The sequence below is a fragment of the Aedes albopictus genome, chromosome 2 (assembly GCF_035046485.1).
Source record: "Aedes albopictus strain Foshan chromosome 2, AalbF5, whole genome shotgun sequence".
Taxonomy (NCBI): domain Eukaryota; kingdom Metazoa; phylum Arthropoda; class Insecta; order Diptera; family Culicidae; genus Aedes; species Aedes albopictus.
Window position 1 is genome coordinate 335,404,151 of NC_085137.1, and position 18,365 is coordinate 335,422,515.

At 39.5% G+C, this 18,365-nt stretch overlaps 2 protein-coding genes across 4 annotated transcripts in view; one reads left to right on the forward strand and one right to left on the reverse strand.

Annotated features, from left to right (window-relative positions):
* Positions 1 to 1,973, forward strand: part of LOC109431662 (uncharacterized) — a 35,730-nt gene extending 33,757 nt beyond the window's left edge. For both annotated transcript variants that reach the window (XM_062852560.1, XM_062852559.1), the window contains one exon: positions 64 to 1,973. In XM_062852560.1, coding sequence (XP_062708544.1) covers positions 64 to 219 — 156 coding nt within the window. In that variant the 3' untranslated portion in view covers positions 220 to 1,973. The remainder of the gene's footprint in view (positions 1 to 63) is intronic.
* The window catches only part of LOC109431665 (serine-aspartate repeat-containing protein C), a 42,031-nt gene continuing 25,359 nt past the window's right edge, over positions 1,694 to 18,365 (reverse strand). For both annotated transcript variants that reach the window (XM_019707912.3, XM_019707913.3), the window contains 2 exons: positions 3,604 to 4,272; positions 1,694 to 3,375 (listed from right to left, as the gene is read on the reverse strand). In XM_019707912.3, coding sequence (XP_019563457.3) covers positions 2,284 to 3,375; positions 3,604 to 4,272 — 1,761 coding nt within the window. In that variant the 3' untranslated portion in view covers positions 1,694 to 2,283. The remainder of the gene's footprint in view (positions 3,376 to 3,603; positions 4,273 to 18,365) is intronic.

Sequence of the window (18,365 nt, forward strand, 5' to 3'; positions counted from 1 at the left end):
TTAGTTCAATCTCAACGGAAGCTTACCACAATTCATATGATTTACTAATGTTCTAACTTTTAGGAGGCGAACGTGTGGTCCAATTTGTTGAGGGACGCCGAACAACGGAAGGTACTGTATCACATCGAGGAAGACGACGAGTATGACGATGTGGATACGTTTGTAGAAAAGGTCATGCGACATTTGCGAAAGAACCCTTCAGATCATGCCATAGCTTAAAGCAAACGAGTTCGTTATCAGTTTAAGACTGAATAGTTTTTACGTCCAGTTCTCGCTGATAGTGCTCTTATTCCAATATTTGTTTGTTTTTATAACATGTAATGTATCATGTAAATATATTTTGATATATTTCATCAAGTACTTAAATTAAGTGAAGACAATATATAAAGTCATGTACGGGAAATCTTTTCGAAGATAAAGCTGCTCTCTTTAAAAATGAGAATAATGACATTTGAAACCAATTAATTATTGATGACTTTTCCATAATTATTTACGAATGTGTCTTTGTAGGCTCTTACTGATGTGAATAAACCAGCCACAAGTACCGTAAACTGGGATCAAATTGATCAGCGGGGTGAAGTTGATCATTCGGGTACTACATTGTAATTCCATACTAGGGACTCTTAAGCGTCGTAATGATCTTAAACTTTTCACGCCATCTGGTTCGTAGATGTCTAGCGATGAGTGTAGACTTTTAATATTTAAAAAAAAAGTTAGTTTTGCCTTATTTTTTAAGGAATTTGCCATGTATTTCTCATTTAGCTGAAATCATTGCGACTAAACAATCTATTGCTAATAGAACTTCCCGTAAATTCTCTGTTTAATCATTTTTGTGGAGCCTTGGTTGGGAAGTTATGTAGCTAATCAGAGCATGACATAGTTAAAAATAAGTTCATTTTATGATTAAAAAGTCATTTATGGTGATAGAAATCACTTATTTCAAATGGAATTGCCTACCTTTAGGCGTTTAAGGGGGAAATTTTAAAATTTAATTTTGCATTTAAAGTATTAAATTCGCTAGTTGTAAGATTTTAAACGCGTTATTCGGCTTTAGAAGAGCCAATTCATGGAGATCCAATGGGCACTGGCTTTACAGAAATTCTTTTGCCAATATTTGAATTTCCACTGATGTTATCCGGAAAAGTTGTTTTAAAATGATCAATTTGAGCCCGGATTATGGTACCTATAAACGATCGGAAAAGCCTGCCTATTTTCAGAAAGAGACAAAGATTAAAAATAAGACACTAACTCAACAGTACCACTTCTAGATCAACATTTAAAAAGGGCCTAGCGAGTACAATTTGTTTATTGTGGAAACTGTTTGCCACTCAGTCTGTACGAAAATCGCTTCCCGAACAACTGTGTTGAGCAAGAACAATATTAAAATCTTGAAGGCCCAACATGTCGTTCGCGCTCTGTGTGAAACCTGAGACGTTCGCTCTTTTCGATGCCAGAATTCTCATTAACATGGGACAGCTATGCTGCACACGGCAGCATTGCATTTGAAGAAGTTACTATCGTACAGAGGAACGGTAACCGATCTCATCGGCCTAGATCGCAGGGCAGTGAAGCAAGCTTTCGCTGCTCTAAAGAGAGCATCGAGGATAGGCATGACGTTGACAATAAACTCAGAGACAGGTAGGCTCCACATTATCTTCTGGCCTGTTCTTTCCAAAATACAGCAACATTGGCATTTCCCTCGTAAAATTTTTATTTGATTTTTATTTTAAGTATTCTGTTCATTACAAGTTTTTTTTTTGTTCTAATTAAACCGACTTTAAAATGTAAATCATAAATTAGGGCAGATTAGGGAGACAGTTCTTACGATCTATTGGGTTCTAATGGTGTAGGTTCTATTTTTTTTTCTATTGCAATCTGCTTTTATCAGCTCAACAAGTTTGCAGATAGCAAGTGGGAGAAAAGAAGCACAGAGGAAATACATGCACTACATCTATGTAACCGTAACTAGGGAGTAGGAAGCAAAAGAATAAAAATCGTGAAAAGATGGCTTCATGAATCGGTTTGAGCTGCAACAAGTTTTTTTTATGTTGAAGGGTTTAACATTTACCAGTAGAGTTCAACGGCGTGATTTTTTTCAGTTTTGCAGCAATTAATGGAGGATCTATTAAGCGGAAATAAAGAAATTGGCAACTAAAACAAATAATAGTGCGTACCAGTTTACGATCTAGGGACATGTCTTATAAGTTAAATTTGAGGATAACACTAATCTTGTCCGTTTGTAATAAAACGATCTGCTTCCGATGCAGAGAAGCAGCTTCAGATTTAATCTGAATCACGGTCACTGTCCCGATCAGATCCACTTTCGGATCCGCTGTCCTTGCCACTACCCTTTGCAGATCGATCATCGGATTCGTTGTCACTTTCCTTATCGGATCCGTGATCCGATCCTTTGTCAGAGCCGCGATCGGATCCTTTATCGGAACCATGATCGGATTCCTTATCAGAACCTCGATCAGAGCCACGATCCGATCCCTTATCAGATCCGCGATCCGACCCCTTGTCAGAACCATGATCTGATCCCTTATCCGATCCACGATCAGATCCTTTGTCTGAACCACGGTTTGATCCCTTAGTAGAACCCTTCTCGGATCCGCGATCAGATTCTTTGTCAGAATCATGATCGGATTCCTTGTCCGACTCATTGTCTGATCCCTTGTCGGATCCTTTGTCAGACCCCTTGTCAGATTCCTTTTCCGAGCCATGCTCAGAATTTCGACGAGATCCTTTGTCAGAGCTGCTGCGGTCCTTCTCATCGCTTTCCTTATCTTCCTCCTTTTCTGTTTCCTTTTGATCATCTTTTTTCTCATCGTTCTCCTTGTCGGAATCTTCTGCGTCCTTGACAGAGCCATTACTTTTACTCTGCTCATCATCCTTCTCCTTGTCGGACTCGCTGTCTTTTTTGTCCTTCTTGTCGTTTTCATCTTCCTTATCATCCTCCTTGTCCGAGTCACGCGGACTCTCCTTGCCAGAGTCGACATCCCGAGGACTTTCCTTTCCGGTATCTTTCGGAGTGTTAGCGCCCGATTCTCCTTTGTCGTTTTCCTTGTCCTCCTTTTCCTCATCTTCGTCTTCATCCTCGATGATGCGATTTCGTCCGCTGGTCTTCTCGCGTTCCTTTTCCTTCGATTCCGGCTTGAGCTTGTGTAGCTTGGTGGTTGCCAAAAATCCAATCGGTTTCTTCCTCTTTTCGGCGGCATCCTTGGCGGCCTTCGACAGCTGAGCGATCTCTAACAGTTGCGACTTGAGCTTCTTGTTCAGCACTTCAAGCTTGAATTCGTAGTTCTTCTCCATATCCTTGTATTTTTTCATCAAATCCTGCTCTAAGTATAAATGCTTTCCCTTCCATGCACTGATCTGTTAAATAAAAGAGAATGAAAAAATAATAATTCGCATTATTTATATTTGTAACTACTTTCAATAAGCATGGATCAATACAACTTCACGTCACTGGTCCGATTCCAGACTGCACAAGATCACAGTTTAAGCTCAACATTTAATTGGAAAAACTTTCATGACTTTTATACGACCAGTTTCATTAGTGTACAGAAGTTTGCTGCAATTATTTCGCAATCAAAAACTTACCTCCTTTTCTTTCTCTAAAATAATAGCATCCTTCTGTTTTATCTTCCGCTGCAACGTGGCAATTGTTTCCTTCAGCTGAGTCATCGCGATGACATGATCGGAACTATGTGGGTCGACATACTTTGAATGATGGTGATGATGATGGTGGTGGGAGCTTTTATGGTGTCCCAGTTTTTCCGGTCCTTCCGAACCCGGTTTCATGTCGGTACGAGGCTTTTTGCTTGACGAATGCCGTCCGTTGTCATTCCGGGCGTTGTCCACTCGATCCATTCCAGTAGGGGCGGATGATTCAACTGATAAGGGTACCGGATCCGGTAGATCAACGGGGCCCAAACCTACATCACCCAACGGAGGTAAACCGGATCCACCTCCACGATTCAACGAACTGCTGTTGCTGCTGCTATTGGTTTTGTCCGACGTGCTGCGGTTGTCCGCACGACTACCAGAATTTGCACTGGATCCGAGCGGTCCGGAAGCGGCATTGCTGGAGCCGGTTCCTCCGCGGCTGCCTGTTCCGGCACCTGATGCCGACGAAGACAACGCCGGCGGTGGGCCACCATCAGCTCCACGTTTCTTCGCACGGCGACGATCGCTTTCCGCTTGGCGTGCCTTGGTCAGGGCACGCTTGTAGGACAACGTGCAGAGCCAACACAGTAGCTTGCCATCGACCTGTAGAATAAGATGGAGAAACGAAAGGGTTCTTATTGTTAATTGAACAGTCCAAGTTCAAGTGAAAAATGTGGTGTAACATAGTAACGTGGACACTGAGCCTAGCAAACAATATAATGAACTATTGGAGGTGGATCTTAGTTTAAATAGTTTCTTAATAAATTTCAAAATATTAACTTAATAAATAGGCAAGTGCGTTTCTTTTTATTACGATGCACTCATCAGCGCGATTGTGAAATTATAGATTCTTTGTTTATGTTCATCAACGCTATTCCAACGGTGGTGTAGTGACTACCGCTTCTGATTCGTATGCAGAAATTCCTGGGTTCTATCCCTGGACCTTTCTTTTCTTCCTACTTTGTATTTTTCTATCTACTTTATCTTTTCATCTTCCTTAGGGAACGTCCATAAATTACGTCACGCTTTTAGAGGGGAGGGGGGCTCAGCAAAGTGTGACGACCCACCCAAAAAATTTAGAGGTCTCATACAAAAAGTGTGACATTGGAGGAGGGGGGTTGAAAATGGGCAATTTTTGTGTGACGTAATTTATGGGCGTTCCCTTACATATACAACTAATGTATATTAATACACACTAAGAATAAATCACAGAATTCGGTGAAATATTATTACAATTAAAAAAATAGTATAATTAATAGCCCACGTTGGGAGACATATCACGACCAAACAATAATAATCCTATAAATGTTCTATTTTATTTTTCACTTGGCCCCGCAAAAATAAGACAGAAAACTACAAATGCACATTAAAATATAACATCACGAATTCACACTTACAACACAAAACATTAAAGTGCCCAGTTATCCTCAAAGGAATAACAATTTACGATCACAAGATGACGAGGTTTCATTTATTGGTTTTGGTCCATCAGCCAATCCTGGAATTGGGTTTTGTTTGCCTGATTGCATTCTTGTTAACAGTCCTTGTTCTGTGTTCATAGCTTAATTTTGCCTAGGAAAAGTAATTCTTATGGGCCATCGCGAAACGGGTTTCAATGCAAGACGGCTGCATTTTGATGTCTCTGCTTGGAAGTGGTTGAAATGTTTTCTTGTAGCTCTTTTTTATTCAGTATGAATATGGAGCATAACAGTATACAGAAAAAATCGTATATATTGCCGTTTTTCGTTAAGAAAATATTCACTACTTAAAAGGTGACCCATCCTGCCCGTAATTTTTTATAGACACAAAATTGTTCACTTTTTAAAACTGCTTGTTAAATATCTTGTTTTCTCAATATTTTTTATTGACTTTTAGCCAATTTTAGGGTTTCTGATTTCCACTTTTAATCTTCTTCCACGTTCGAAGCCAGTAAGCAGCGAACGGTTGCGCTTTAGTTTGTGTGTTTGCTTCCCGATCAGAAAGACATAACAAAAATGTAGCAAAATTATATCAGCGGTCGATAGATATATCATCGTATGTTATATTTAGATATATTTGACAAAAAATATTTGAAAACCTGATTTATTTATATCAGAATTATAACAAGGTCAGTTATAATACAAATAAATTTGCGAGGTTTGCGTGTTTGATCACGACAATCCGTTTGCTGCATCTTTCTCGATTCGCTTGAGCAAAGAGGAGTGAATATGAATGGAATGAGGCTAATATACCGATACTTTCTTTTAGCATAGCTAGCTAGTGTATTGAAAAGTGAAGGGTGAATACAAACCAATACGATTTGTATTTCCAAAGTTATGATAATCCATCCTTATGTAACCAATCTTGCCCCTCCCCACCCTATAGATTTTTCATTCACCTGATGTATTCAACGAACTGCGGATGTATTGCAACAAATTATTGATCTTCTGTAATAACGCATCCTGTGGCCTCGTTGACAAATTATTGTCGTCGCGGTTGAAACCCGAAGTTTCCCCACACCCGACAATCGAATTTTCTCAAAATTCATACGTAAAACCTAACGTCGGACGTAGAGCGCTAGACAGCGGACCTGGCCCTCTATCCAGCGCACTGTGCCCGACGTACGTTCGACACACGGTTTAAGAAACATCGATTTTCGCGTGTAAAAAATTCCGTTTCCGTTCAACTGCACGAACAATATTGATCTCTGACAAGAAATGTGATCAAATATTTATGTGTGTTTGTCTTTGACATTTAACACTTTAAAGTTATGCGAAAGGATCTACGCACCCAGGACTTTTTCAATTTTAATGAGCTGTAATGGAGTCTAAGTCAAACCGAAAAAAGGGCAATAAAAAATATTATACAAAAAACTGATTTTTATGCAAAATATTTCAAATTCTTAGCTGTGTCGTATGTTCTCAATTCTAAGCTAAGCTCTCGATGGCATAGTGCACGTTCAGTACCTGTCTGGGTCATATTGACCCCAACATTCTACTAGGGTTAATAATGGATATATTTGACGAATGATTGAAAGAAAAACAAATGAAATGGAAAAACGGATTGTTGGAAAATGTATGAAACAGATGGTTAAACCAGCCGAACTCATAAATCAAAGAGCAAGGAACGTAAAAATGCCTTTAAGACTTTTAAATGTCTCTACAGAATTATAAACAACAATTAAATACCATTTCCTTATTCTACGTACTTAAGGAAAAAGAAAATAAAAAAAGCAGAAAACTTTATGATGTTTTACTAATTCTAGGTACTCGATAACAGAGATACAGCAACCATTGCGAATTCACTGTCTGTTTATTTATATATTCAATTAACTGACCCCGGCAAGTTTTTTTTTCTAGCCTACTGTGTTTTTGACGTCTCATGACCAAGTCCCCGTACGTAATTGCATGGAAAATCGATCCTCAAAAAATATATACATACACAGGGGATAGACAAAATAATCGGGGCAGGTAAAATTGGCACTATCCAATAAATGTTCAACTAGCTGTAACTTTTTGAAAAGTGCATCAAATATTCTCAAATTTTCACTGTATGTTGATCAACTACTTGTGTATCAGTAGTCAAAATTTGAAAAAGAACGAGCTATTCTGCACGATGTTATAAAGATTCTAGAAAAACCTATAATTATCCGATAGCCAACTTTCAGCTGTTATATCTTTGGATTCAATGAACCGAATGCAATTAAATTATGACCATTTATGACTTATATAATGAACTTTTCAAAACGTTTGACTTAACTTGAATTATTTTTTAAGAGAAAAAGTTATAGCGATTTTATTTATTTTATAACTTCTTGGTAAATTGGTTTTTTTTATATGCATCTCATAACTTTTTTATTTTTTTGCCGAAAATTTTGTTACTTTCCTTCAAAACATATTTATATTCAAGTCAATTAGAGGGAATTTAAGTGAACTATAATAAGCATCTTGATCTTGAGTTTTGAAACGATGTTGAAAAAATAAGACACTACACCGTCTTCAACCAGAGGTTGTATAGACTGAACAAACACTAACATTAGACAACGGACAACACACATAACACCCAGTGGAGAATTTTTCGTTTGACAAAAAGTTTTCCCCGACTGGAGCGGGAATCGAACCCACACTCCGAGGCTTACGAAATGCCTAGATGACATGACGCCTCTAGCCGCACGAGCACGAAGCCCACCGTTGAAGTTTTGAATAATTTGGCGTGTTATTAGAAAAATAATCTAATCGGTATAATTTTTTTCCGTGTAAAGAATTTTAAGTTAAGTTAAAAGCTTTCCATAGCTCATTACATAAGTCATAAATGATCAAAATTTCATTGCCTTCGGTTCGTTGAATCCGGACATATAACAGCTCAAAGTTTGCTATCGGCTAATTATGCCTTTTCCTAGACTTCTTATAACTTCGTGCAGAAAAGCGCGATCTTTTCCAAATTTTGACCACTGATATCCAAGTAGGGAATCGCGCCACTTGGGCGGTGGCTTCTATTTTCGTTTGTTTCCTGCTATAACTCAGTCAAATTTGAACCAATTGACACAATTTTTGGAATGCAGTGAGATAGGTATAGTAGCTACCCGTGTACAACATTTCAAGTCAATTGGTTCAAAATTGACTGAGTTATAGTGCCAAACAAACGAATATAGAAGCCACCGCCCAAGTGGCGCGATACCCTAGTTGAACTACTTACAGTGCAAATTTGAGAATATTTGATGCAGTTTTTGAAAAATTACAACTAGTTGAACTTTTTTTGGAAATTGAAAATTTTGCCTGTCACGATCATTTTATCTATCCCCTGTATAGACCAGGGGACGATGGGTATTATCGGCAGGTTTGTTCTCTTCGTCATGGAGGATTTTTGTGGGCCAAATTGCCTGAAATTTGGGCATATAACTCAGCTTGGTTGGGAAGGATTTGAGGCCAACTTTGAGACCTGCAGGTTTCAAAAAAAAACCCATGACGAAGAAAACAAAACTGCCGAGAATACGTAAGATCTCCTATTTCGCAATGTTATTTTTGCCTCATAATCCTTCCTTGGGTGAAAACTAACAGAGCAAAACCAATACGGTCCAAATCTAACGTTTCTTTTGCGAGTTATGCGCGGTCCCACGTCTGCCACTGCATTGTTATATATATAGATAGATATTTCCGCAAGCGATATATACTGCCGCCGGAAGGATTTCTGTATCTAATGTACATGAATTATATAATATTTTCAATTAGGCAAATGGAAACAGGTCATTTGTTCTGAAAAATTGTAGAAAAAATGCAGCGCCGATTTGTCACTTTCTAAAAAATGGACGTATGTATGAGCATCACATGGCCATTCGTAGCACCTTCTTCCAGCACAGCCTCCCGTATCGTTACACCTGGAGATCACCACAACAAACGGAATCGCAAATCGACCACGTTCTGATTGATGGACGGCACTTCTCCGACATTATCGACGTCAGGACCTATCGTGGCGCTAATATCGACTCCGATCACTACCTGGTGATGGTTAAACTGCGCCCAAAACTCTCCGTTATTAACAATGTACATTACCGGCGGCCGCCCCGGTACGATCTAGAGCGACTGAAGCAACCGGATGTCGCCACCGCATACGCGCAGAATCTCGAGGCAGCGTTGCCGGACGAGGGTGTGCTCGATGTGGCCCCTCTAGAGGACTGCTGGAGTACAGTGAAAGCAGCCATCAACAACGCAGCCGAGAGCACTATCGGGTACGTAGAACGGAGTCGACGAAACGATTAGTTTGACGAGGAGTGCAGAGCGGTTCTGGAGAAGGATGCAGCGCGGGCGGTAATGCTGCAGCATGGAACCCGACAGAATGTGGAGCGATACAGACAGAAGCGGAAGCAGCAGACCCGTCTCTTCCGGGAGAAAAAGCGCCGCCTGGAAGAAGCGGAGTGCGAGGAAATGGAACTGCTGTGCCGTTCACAGGGAACACGCAAGTTCTACCAGAAGCTCAACGCATCCCGCAAAGGCTACGTGCCGCAAGCCGAAATATGCAGGGATAAGGAAGGGAGCCTCCTGACGGACAAACGTGAGGTGATCGAAAGGTGGAAGCAGCACTTCGACGAGCACCTGAATGGCGAAGAGAATGTAGGCACGGAGGACCAAGGCAGCGGAGGAAATGACTATATTGGTGCAGCAGAGGACGGGAACGAACCAACTCCCACGCTGAGGGAAGTTAAGGATGCCATCCACCAGCCCAAAAACAACAAAGCGGCTGGTAAGGACGGTATCGCAGCAGAACTCATCAAGATGGGCCCGGAAAAGTTGGCCACCTGTCTGCACCAGTTAGTAGTCAAGATCTGGGAAACCGAACAGCTACCGGAGGAGTGGAAGGAAGGGATAATCTGTCCCATCCACAAGAAAGGCGACAAGTTAATGTGTGAGAACTTTCGAGCGATCACCATTTTGAATGCCGCCTATAAAGTGCTATCCCAGATCATCTTCCGTCGTCTTTCACCTAAAGTAAATGAGTTCGTGGGAAGTTACCAAGCCGGTTTCATCGACGGCCGGTCGACAACGGACCAGATCTTCACCGTACGGCAAATCCTCCAGAAATGCCGTGAATACCAGGTCCCAACGCATCACCTGTTCATCGACTTCAAAGCGGCATACGACAGTATCGACCGCACAGAGCTATGGAAAATTATGGACGAGAACAGCCTTCCCGGGAAGCTGACTAGACTGATAAGAGCAACGATGGACGGTGTGCAGAACAGCGTGAGGATTTCGGGTGAGCTATCCAGTTCATTTGAATCTCGACGGGGACTACGACAAGGTGATGGACTTTCCTGCCTACTATTCAACATCGCCCTGGAAGGTGTTATGCGACGAGCCGGGCTCAACAGCCGGGGTACAATCTTCACGAAATCCAGCCAATTTGTCTGTTTTGCGGATGACATGGATATTATTGCCAGAACATTTGGAACGGTGGCAGAACAGTACACCCGCCTGAAACGTGAAGCAGCAAAGGTCGGACTGGTGGTGAATGCGGCTAAGACAAAGTAGGTGGGACTGAACGAGACAGGACAAGCCTTGGCAGCAATGTTACGATAGACGGGGATACTTTCGAGGTGGTAGAAGAATTCGTCTACCTCGGTTCCTTGCTAACGGCTGACAATAACGTGAGCCGTGAAATACGAAGGCGCATCATCAGTGGAAGTCGTGCCTACTATGGGCTCCAGAAGAAACTGCGGTCAAAAAAGATTCACCCCCGCACCAAATGTACCATGTACAAGACGTTAATAAGACCGGTGGTTCTCTACGGACACGAGACATGGACGATGCTCGAGGAGGACCTGCAAGCACTCGGAGTTTTCGAGCGACGGGTGCTAAGGACGATCTTCGGCGGTGTGCAGGAGAACGGTGTTTGGCGGAGAAGGATGAACCACGAGCTCGCTGCACTTTACGGCGAACACAGTATCCAGAAAGTGGCCAAAGCTGGAAGGATACGGTGGGCAGGGCATGTTGCAAGAATGCCGGACAACAACCCTGCAAAGTTGGTGTTTGCTAACCATCCGGTTGGTACAAGAAGGCGTGGAGCGCAGAGAGCACGATGGGCGGACCAGGTGGAGCGTGATCTGGCGAGTGTTGGGCGTGACCGAGGATGGAGAGCTGCAGCTGCAAATCGAGTATTATGGCGGCAAATTGTTGATTCAGTATTATCATGAATTTGATGTGAACTAAATAAATGAAAATGAATGAGCATCACATTTCATGGAAAAGTCAATGAAAATTATAAATCGCTCTATCACAAAATTTACTGTCCAAAATTCAGTACTGGTTGATGGAGTACGCTTTAGCTCGCATACATCACAATAAATGCAAAACAACTTCGGACGCGATTTTCTCCATTTGTCTATTTTTGCCCATGGGAGTTATGTGTCCACCGGCAGTATCGGACTAATATCAATCTAGTTTATTAATTTTAAACTTTAGTGTCTGCATCCTTCTTCTTTCAGTTAAAATACACGTTAGTAAAAACAAAATGAAATTATCGTTTTTACATGCGTATATCATGTGGCCTAACTCTACAAGGCAGGAGAGTCTTACTCTACTGAAATGTGTTCTACGGTTCCTTTTGTAATTTTCAATACCCATTCTGATCATCTCTAGGTGTTCTAATTGTAACAACAATTTGATCGTGTTTTATATTTTTTTTTACTAGAGTGCGTTGTAACCGTTCATGCCACATCATTTTCGATAATTTTACAGTTGGTTGACCGAAACACTAACTTTTCGTAATACTTTGGATGTTTATACACATGCGACCTATCGTCTTATTCAATATCTACTTCTCAACTTAGACTGCTGTTATAACAGATGGTTATACATTTTTTTTTCACTAGGCTTACTTTGTAAATATTTTTCGTGGTTTCATTTGCAAACATTATTGGATATCTACCAACGTACACTACATTTTCAAGTCCTTTCTGTCTGTGTATCTTCCTTCAAGGGCATGTTGTTATTATAGATAGAATGTATTTGAAAATTTTGGAGCGTCTCTTTTGAAACATCGGGTTTTAGTTTGAAAAATATAGTTTCATCTGAACGATTTTTTACTGAAAAATAAACAAAAATAACGAATGTTTGATACACTTGATTTTCAATTAGTAACCCATCAAATTTGACGCCTCCATAAACTAGAACTATATTTTTCCATATTGATCGTTAATACTTTTTTGAAGATAACAAAACACATTTGGGCCACTTACAATCCATAACAATGAAATAACTGCGTTGACAGTCGAGAATTGACGGCGGGCGATTCAACCGCAACCATTGGAATAAGCGATACCAAAATTGTTTTAATCAGCGTAAATCAAGCGTCTAATAAATCAGGGAATAAGACGAACTCAGTGTAGTACTAGATTTGTTATAATGATCTGGATTTTTGCATATTGACGAGAAAGTAAAATATCCGTTTGGGCAACAACATGGTGCAAAAAGCGTGGATATTATGATTACTTGCCTAATTTGATGCGTGTTTGAGCAAAACTTTAGGTAACTGTGTTATAGTTAACTTCATTTCTTGCTTAGAGCACCTTTAACGGTGCGCTTCTATACCCCGTTTGGCAACCCTCCATCATTGCAGCAAACTTTACCGGTCGCTGCTGGATGCGCTCGCAAAATAGTAGCGCTATGGGTGGGTGACCAAATATAATAGCGGGACAGTTGCGCTGCTAAAAATTCTATGGGAATATGACAGCCCTCCCGATACGAATCAGGGTGACTAATTTGATTGCTACCGGTGTGGAAAAGGGTGGTTAAGTCAAAATGGTAGCGCTGCGCGGGTTGCTCGAATAGTAGCTGCCGTTAATGTTGCTCTTAGGGTAAATCGGGGTAGTTTGGCCACCCTAAGCAAAAGTCGTTTTAACATGCAGAAAACAACGATAAATCACTCGTTCATTGTATGATCATAATGATTCTGATTATACTACGCAAGATACATGAAAATATCAAAGTCAAATCGTGTTGATATGCCAAAAAAAGATTTTTGAAAAAAGTATGATTTTTGCGTCGATTTTAAACCGTCGGGGTAATTTGAGCACTCTTTTTTCAATGAAGATTTTATTCGCCTAATGTAACAAAAAAAATAATATGCACCGATAAACATTGAATTGTAGTGTGTCAACTTGATGTATACAGATAATAAACTAATTTTAAACCTATCTAATGTAGGGTATCGCGCCACTTGGGCGGTGGCTTCTATATTCGTCTGTTTTCCACCATAACTCAGTCAATTTTGAACCAATTGACTTGAAATGTTGTTCACGGGTAGATACTATACCTATCTCACCGAATTCCGAAAATTGTGTCAATTGGTTCAAATTTGATTGAGTTATAGCGGAAAACAGACGAAAATAGAAGCCACCGCCCAAGTGGCGCGATTCCCTATTTGAACAACAGGAGTCTTATGTGGTGTTTTTATTCAGCCCTTTTCGGGTAATTTGGCCAACGTTTTTCAATTTTACTTTTCTAATTTACTGTGGGCCTAAATTGATTCGTTCTAACGTTACAATTGCTTCCATATCAGACCAGTAGTAGAGCTGTAAGGTTGGTTTGTTAAAAATATTAAATTTTAGGTGATTTCTGTAAGGTGCTCAAATTGCCCCATTGGCCAAATTACCCCGACTACCCCTATTAATCGACACAATTTCCCAAAGTTTCACTCAAACAGCATCAAATTAGATAAGGAATCATAAATGCCCACACTTTTTTGCATCATTACATTGTAGAAACGGAGAATTTACCTTCTCACCATACAAACATTCAGCTCATCACTACAAATCTAGTACTTCGCTGAACGTGTCCCATTGTAGTAAAAGAAGTGATTTGACCAAGTCTGTTGAATTACTACATTTCCTGAATTTCCCTGGGCTTCAAATCAAGTGTCTAAGTAAGAAAATTTTCCTCAAATCAGGGTAAGTGAAAAAAGGCTTTCTCAATACTTCCATCGCAGACAAACAGACGTAACACTCATTTCCATCGTACACCGTGCTCGAGTTTTGCGTTTGCAAACTAACACCACATTGAATTATGTTTGGCCAAACACGTTAGTTTTATCACAGACAAACAGACGTAACACTACGAACATTTTTCGATTCAAATCATAGTCCCGGAAACCTGTTCGCCCAATACTAAAAGGACTGAGTTTGGCCGACCATGAACTAGGTGGCGGTAGTGGGCAAACGTCGAACTCGAACAAAAACGATGCGAGCGCCACGGGTGGGCAGTTGGCCAACTATCAAATCTTTAAATGGACCGTTAATTCGGTGTACGATGGGAAATGTCAGAGTGTTACGTCTGTTTGTCTGTGGTTTTATCATTATGCAAATATGTCTCCGTGACTATGTTTTGAATAAAAAAAAATGTTCGAGGTGTTACGTCTGTTTGTCTGTGTTTCCATGTTTTTTTTTAGATTAAGTTAAAAGGAAACAAACCATCATCGTACGTATTGCAAAAAATCAAAAGCAGTTTTTTCGTTCTAAATCCTATTATTGGTAATGGAATTTATCACTGCACTCTACATATGTGGACAACAGTGACATATTTTTCAAACACAGTTTTGAGCGAAAAAACTGCTTTTGAAAAGTTGATGATTGCATGACGGTTTCTTGAGCACAAGATTCTTAAGACGACCTTACAGTTAAGGTTGAAATATACGTACATCCCAAGAAACATATGAGCACCAAAATTTCAAGAGGGCGTAACTGCTTTTGCAAACAACACCTTCCTACAAAGCTATCGGCCGTATTTTATTCCTTCCACGCATTTTATTATATCAACTAGGCAGGAAAAAAAGCCTTTTTTACGATAATGGTGGTTTGCTTGAGAGAGGCCAAATACGTTGGAGTTTGATTTGTGAACTTGAATTTTCAATTCAAGACCAACAATTGAAAAGGCTGCATCAACATTGCGTAAACAAGCACGTTTCTGTCGACTTTCTGTCGGGCTTTCTGGGATCCACCCACGTATCTCACCCCCATTAACAGAAAGTTTGATGTTTGCGCTTTCTGTTAGTAGTGATGATAGAAACATGTTTGTTTACAAAATGTTGATGCGGCCTTTTTAATTATTGGTCTTGAATTAAAAAAAGACCAGAGGTTGCACAGACTGAACGATTCACCGACTGAAGCGGTAATTGAACCCACACTCCGAGGCTTACGAAACGGCTAGACGACTGGTGCCACTAACCGCACGGCCACGAAGCCCACATTTTTGACGTTATAAAATATATGAACAATCCCTTGACACATTCTTATGTTTTGTATTCAGAATAGAAAATTCAGTTAATATCGGTCAAACAGTAACGTTCTTTATGGATGTTGGTGCCGATGTTTGATTTACTTTCACATGCAAATTTTTTCATCCGATTTCAATGAAATGTTTGCAGTAACTTTTGGGAACACAGTTACACACTTCTCTTCATCACTGGAAGGCTCTACCAACCCTCTCTGTTGGGAACCCCCACTTAAAATGCTAGTAATTATTGCAAATTAACCTTGTCGCTCTAATATCAGCCCTAGTATAAAGAAGTAGTTCATAAATTAGATAAATAATATTGAAAACATTAACCAAATTCCTTTGATGGCAGCTGAACAAAAACACCACATGATAAAACTACTTTTGCTTCTTTGGAACTCTACCTTTCCACCAGAGTTTGGCCCGCCTCCTTTCAACTTAGTGTTTGTGTTCTATAGTTATTGCAATTGAAGCGTTTTCTCTGTCTGCCATTGCATGCATTTGTATAGGTATTGCGTGACACGCACAATGGTACACTATTCCCAGGGAGTCTGGTCGGACAAATTTCTTGATTGGAAAGGAAACCGAACTCGCCGTTTCCGGAATGGGGATTTAGAGCCCTCCATACTTGTTTGATTTCCTTTTAGTACCGTCGTGCGGGGTGTCATTGGGCCAAAGTGGGGTGACATTGGGCCAAAATTTCACACGTTTAGAATACGAGGGGAATGCATATTATGTGCTATACTACTAGAATACCATCAGGGTACCAGATTCCGCTCATCTAAGGCCAGTTTCGCAGAAAAACATCAGCTGTTGAATGACTGTTAAGTCAATTTGTTATGTTTTTCTATTTTATGTTAGTTCAATCTGAGTACAATCAGATATAAATCAAGACTTATGTAGAACTTTTCATAAAAGTATGATTTTGTTACATTTGGTGTGAGACCAAAGTGGTCTTAATTCCGCTCACGAACAAAATTATACCATCTTTTAAATAGACTTTTGCGGAAAAGTGCATTATTTTTTCAACTCTATGTTTTTACAATTATTTTTTTCTGTTCCGTAGGAGTGTATAATAAGGGTTAAACACACTGTGTACTAAAATCGGCAGATTTTACGATTTTGACGTATGTTTTTGCGTGAGCGGTTATTGGAACACAAGAAATTACCTACAGCTTTTTTGGGCCCAATAGCCGCTCAAAAAATTTCATTGTTTTGTTTTTAAAATTTATGTTATCCAGTAAATATTGCATAAAATGGCTTTGCTCTCGTCTAATTTATATTGTCCAAGAATATCAGCACCGAAAAAAGTGTAGGGGGTTCAGGGGCAAGATGGCCACCCTAAGCTTAGGCGGCTTGGGAGCATATACTTTCAATAGAATATGGCTATTTAACATTGATCCCCTTTGTTTCATGTCTTTTTTATCTTATTAACACAAAAAAGCATTTTATTTTGCACTACGAATGCAAAATAAATTCATTTGAAAAATGTTACTTTCGACATAGAATTTTTGCCATATGGGGCAAGATGGCCACCCCATCGGGGCAAGACGGTCACAGAGCTAAATTTTCACAATTAGTGTGCTTTAATCCCTAAGCAACGTTCAATAAACCAAGGTCGAATCATCCGCAACGCTTTGCCTACAGATGGTGTGGTATTTGCCAACATTTTCTTTATGAAAATGTTTGAAATAAAATTGATAGAAATTTCTTTGGAAATGTTCTATGGTTTGATCTATTTTTTCAACAAACTTGTTTCTCTCGAAACGATTTATCTGCAGATACATTACTACTCTTCTCACGCATTACACTGTAATTCAACGTCTTGTAACGAATCCTCTTATGGCGGTTTTAGCTACGATTTTCCATATCTTTTTTTTTTTGAAGAGTGACCAGGTGGAGCTGCAGGACAGCTAATAGCAGAGCTTGGACCCTTTCCCAACTTTCCCCCTACTAGGACCAATACTCACGATGGACTAGACGATGTCGTCAACTTGAGCAAAGTGTATAGTAATTAGCATTGGGTCGTAGTAGTTTTTAAAAATACTGTTTTTAACTTTTCCCATCGCACTAGTGTTTTGATCGAATGGAAGCTCCAAAGATGATTTGATAATTCAACATATTTCAATAATCTAAAATCTCCGAGGTCACTGGACAACATTCAGAGAGAAAAAAAGGCTGTCTATGTAAACGCCTTCAGAGTACTATTCTTAAGAAATATACAAAGAGCAAAAATAAATGTGTCGTAGCTAATTTTTAAAGATTTGATATTTCTGAAAATTATTCGAAGACAGCTACCAGAGCTAGCGTTTTTAGCCGATATGGGCAACTAGTTTTTCTGACAGCTTCCCCAAACAATAAATCAGATAATATCCTCAGTTATTTTATAATACATTCTGAAAATTATTTCAAGCTGATTACCAATCGTGTTAATAACCGATGTTAGTCATTGACAGCACCAGCATCATCCCCAAATAACTCTCATATTAGTGTTAGATAACACTTTTTGAGCTTCCATTCGATATTGTAAAGAAATTTGTCAAACCCTATTTGTCAAAATATAGTCAATAATGTATCAAATTGTGTTCCTAATTTCGCTAGTCGTCTTCTGCATATCTGTGATCATCTCAGTCCAAAGTAATATTATATCCATCGTAACCCTTTACATTGTCAACCGTCCTAAGTCCTAACTAAATTCCTGCTTTTTTTTATCAGTGAAATAATACCGTCTAATATATAAAATCAAAAAAGTTCAGTCAACTGATTTTTGTCAAAAATAAAAATGATAATGATTATTTGTCAACTTTTATATATTCATCCCTACAAAACCTATAAAAATAAGAAATACAAATATAAACTCCTAAAATCAACAGTTTTATCTTTACCTAATCAGTCCATAATTTTCTAATTGTAATGAATCTAATCTGTAAGGCTGTAAGTCAACTTATCCTAGCG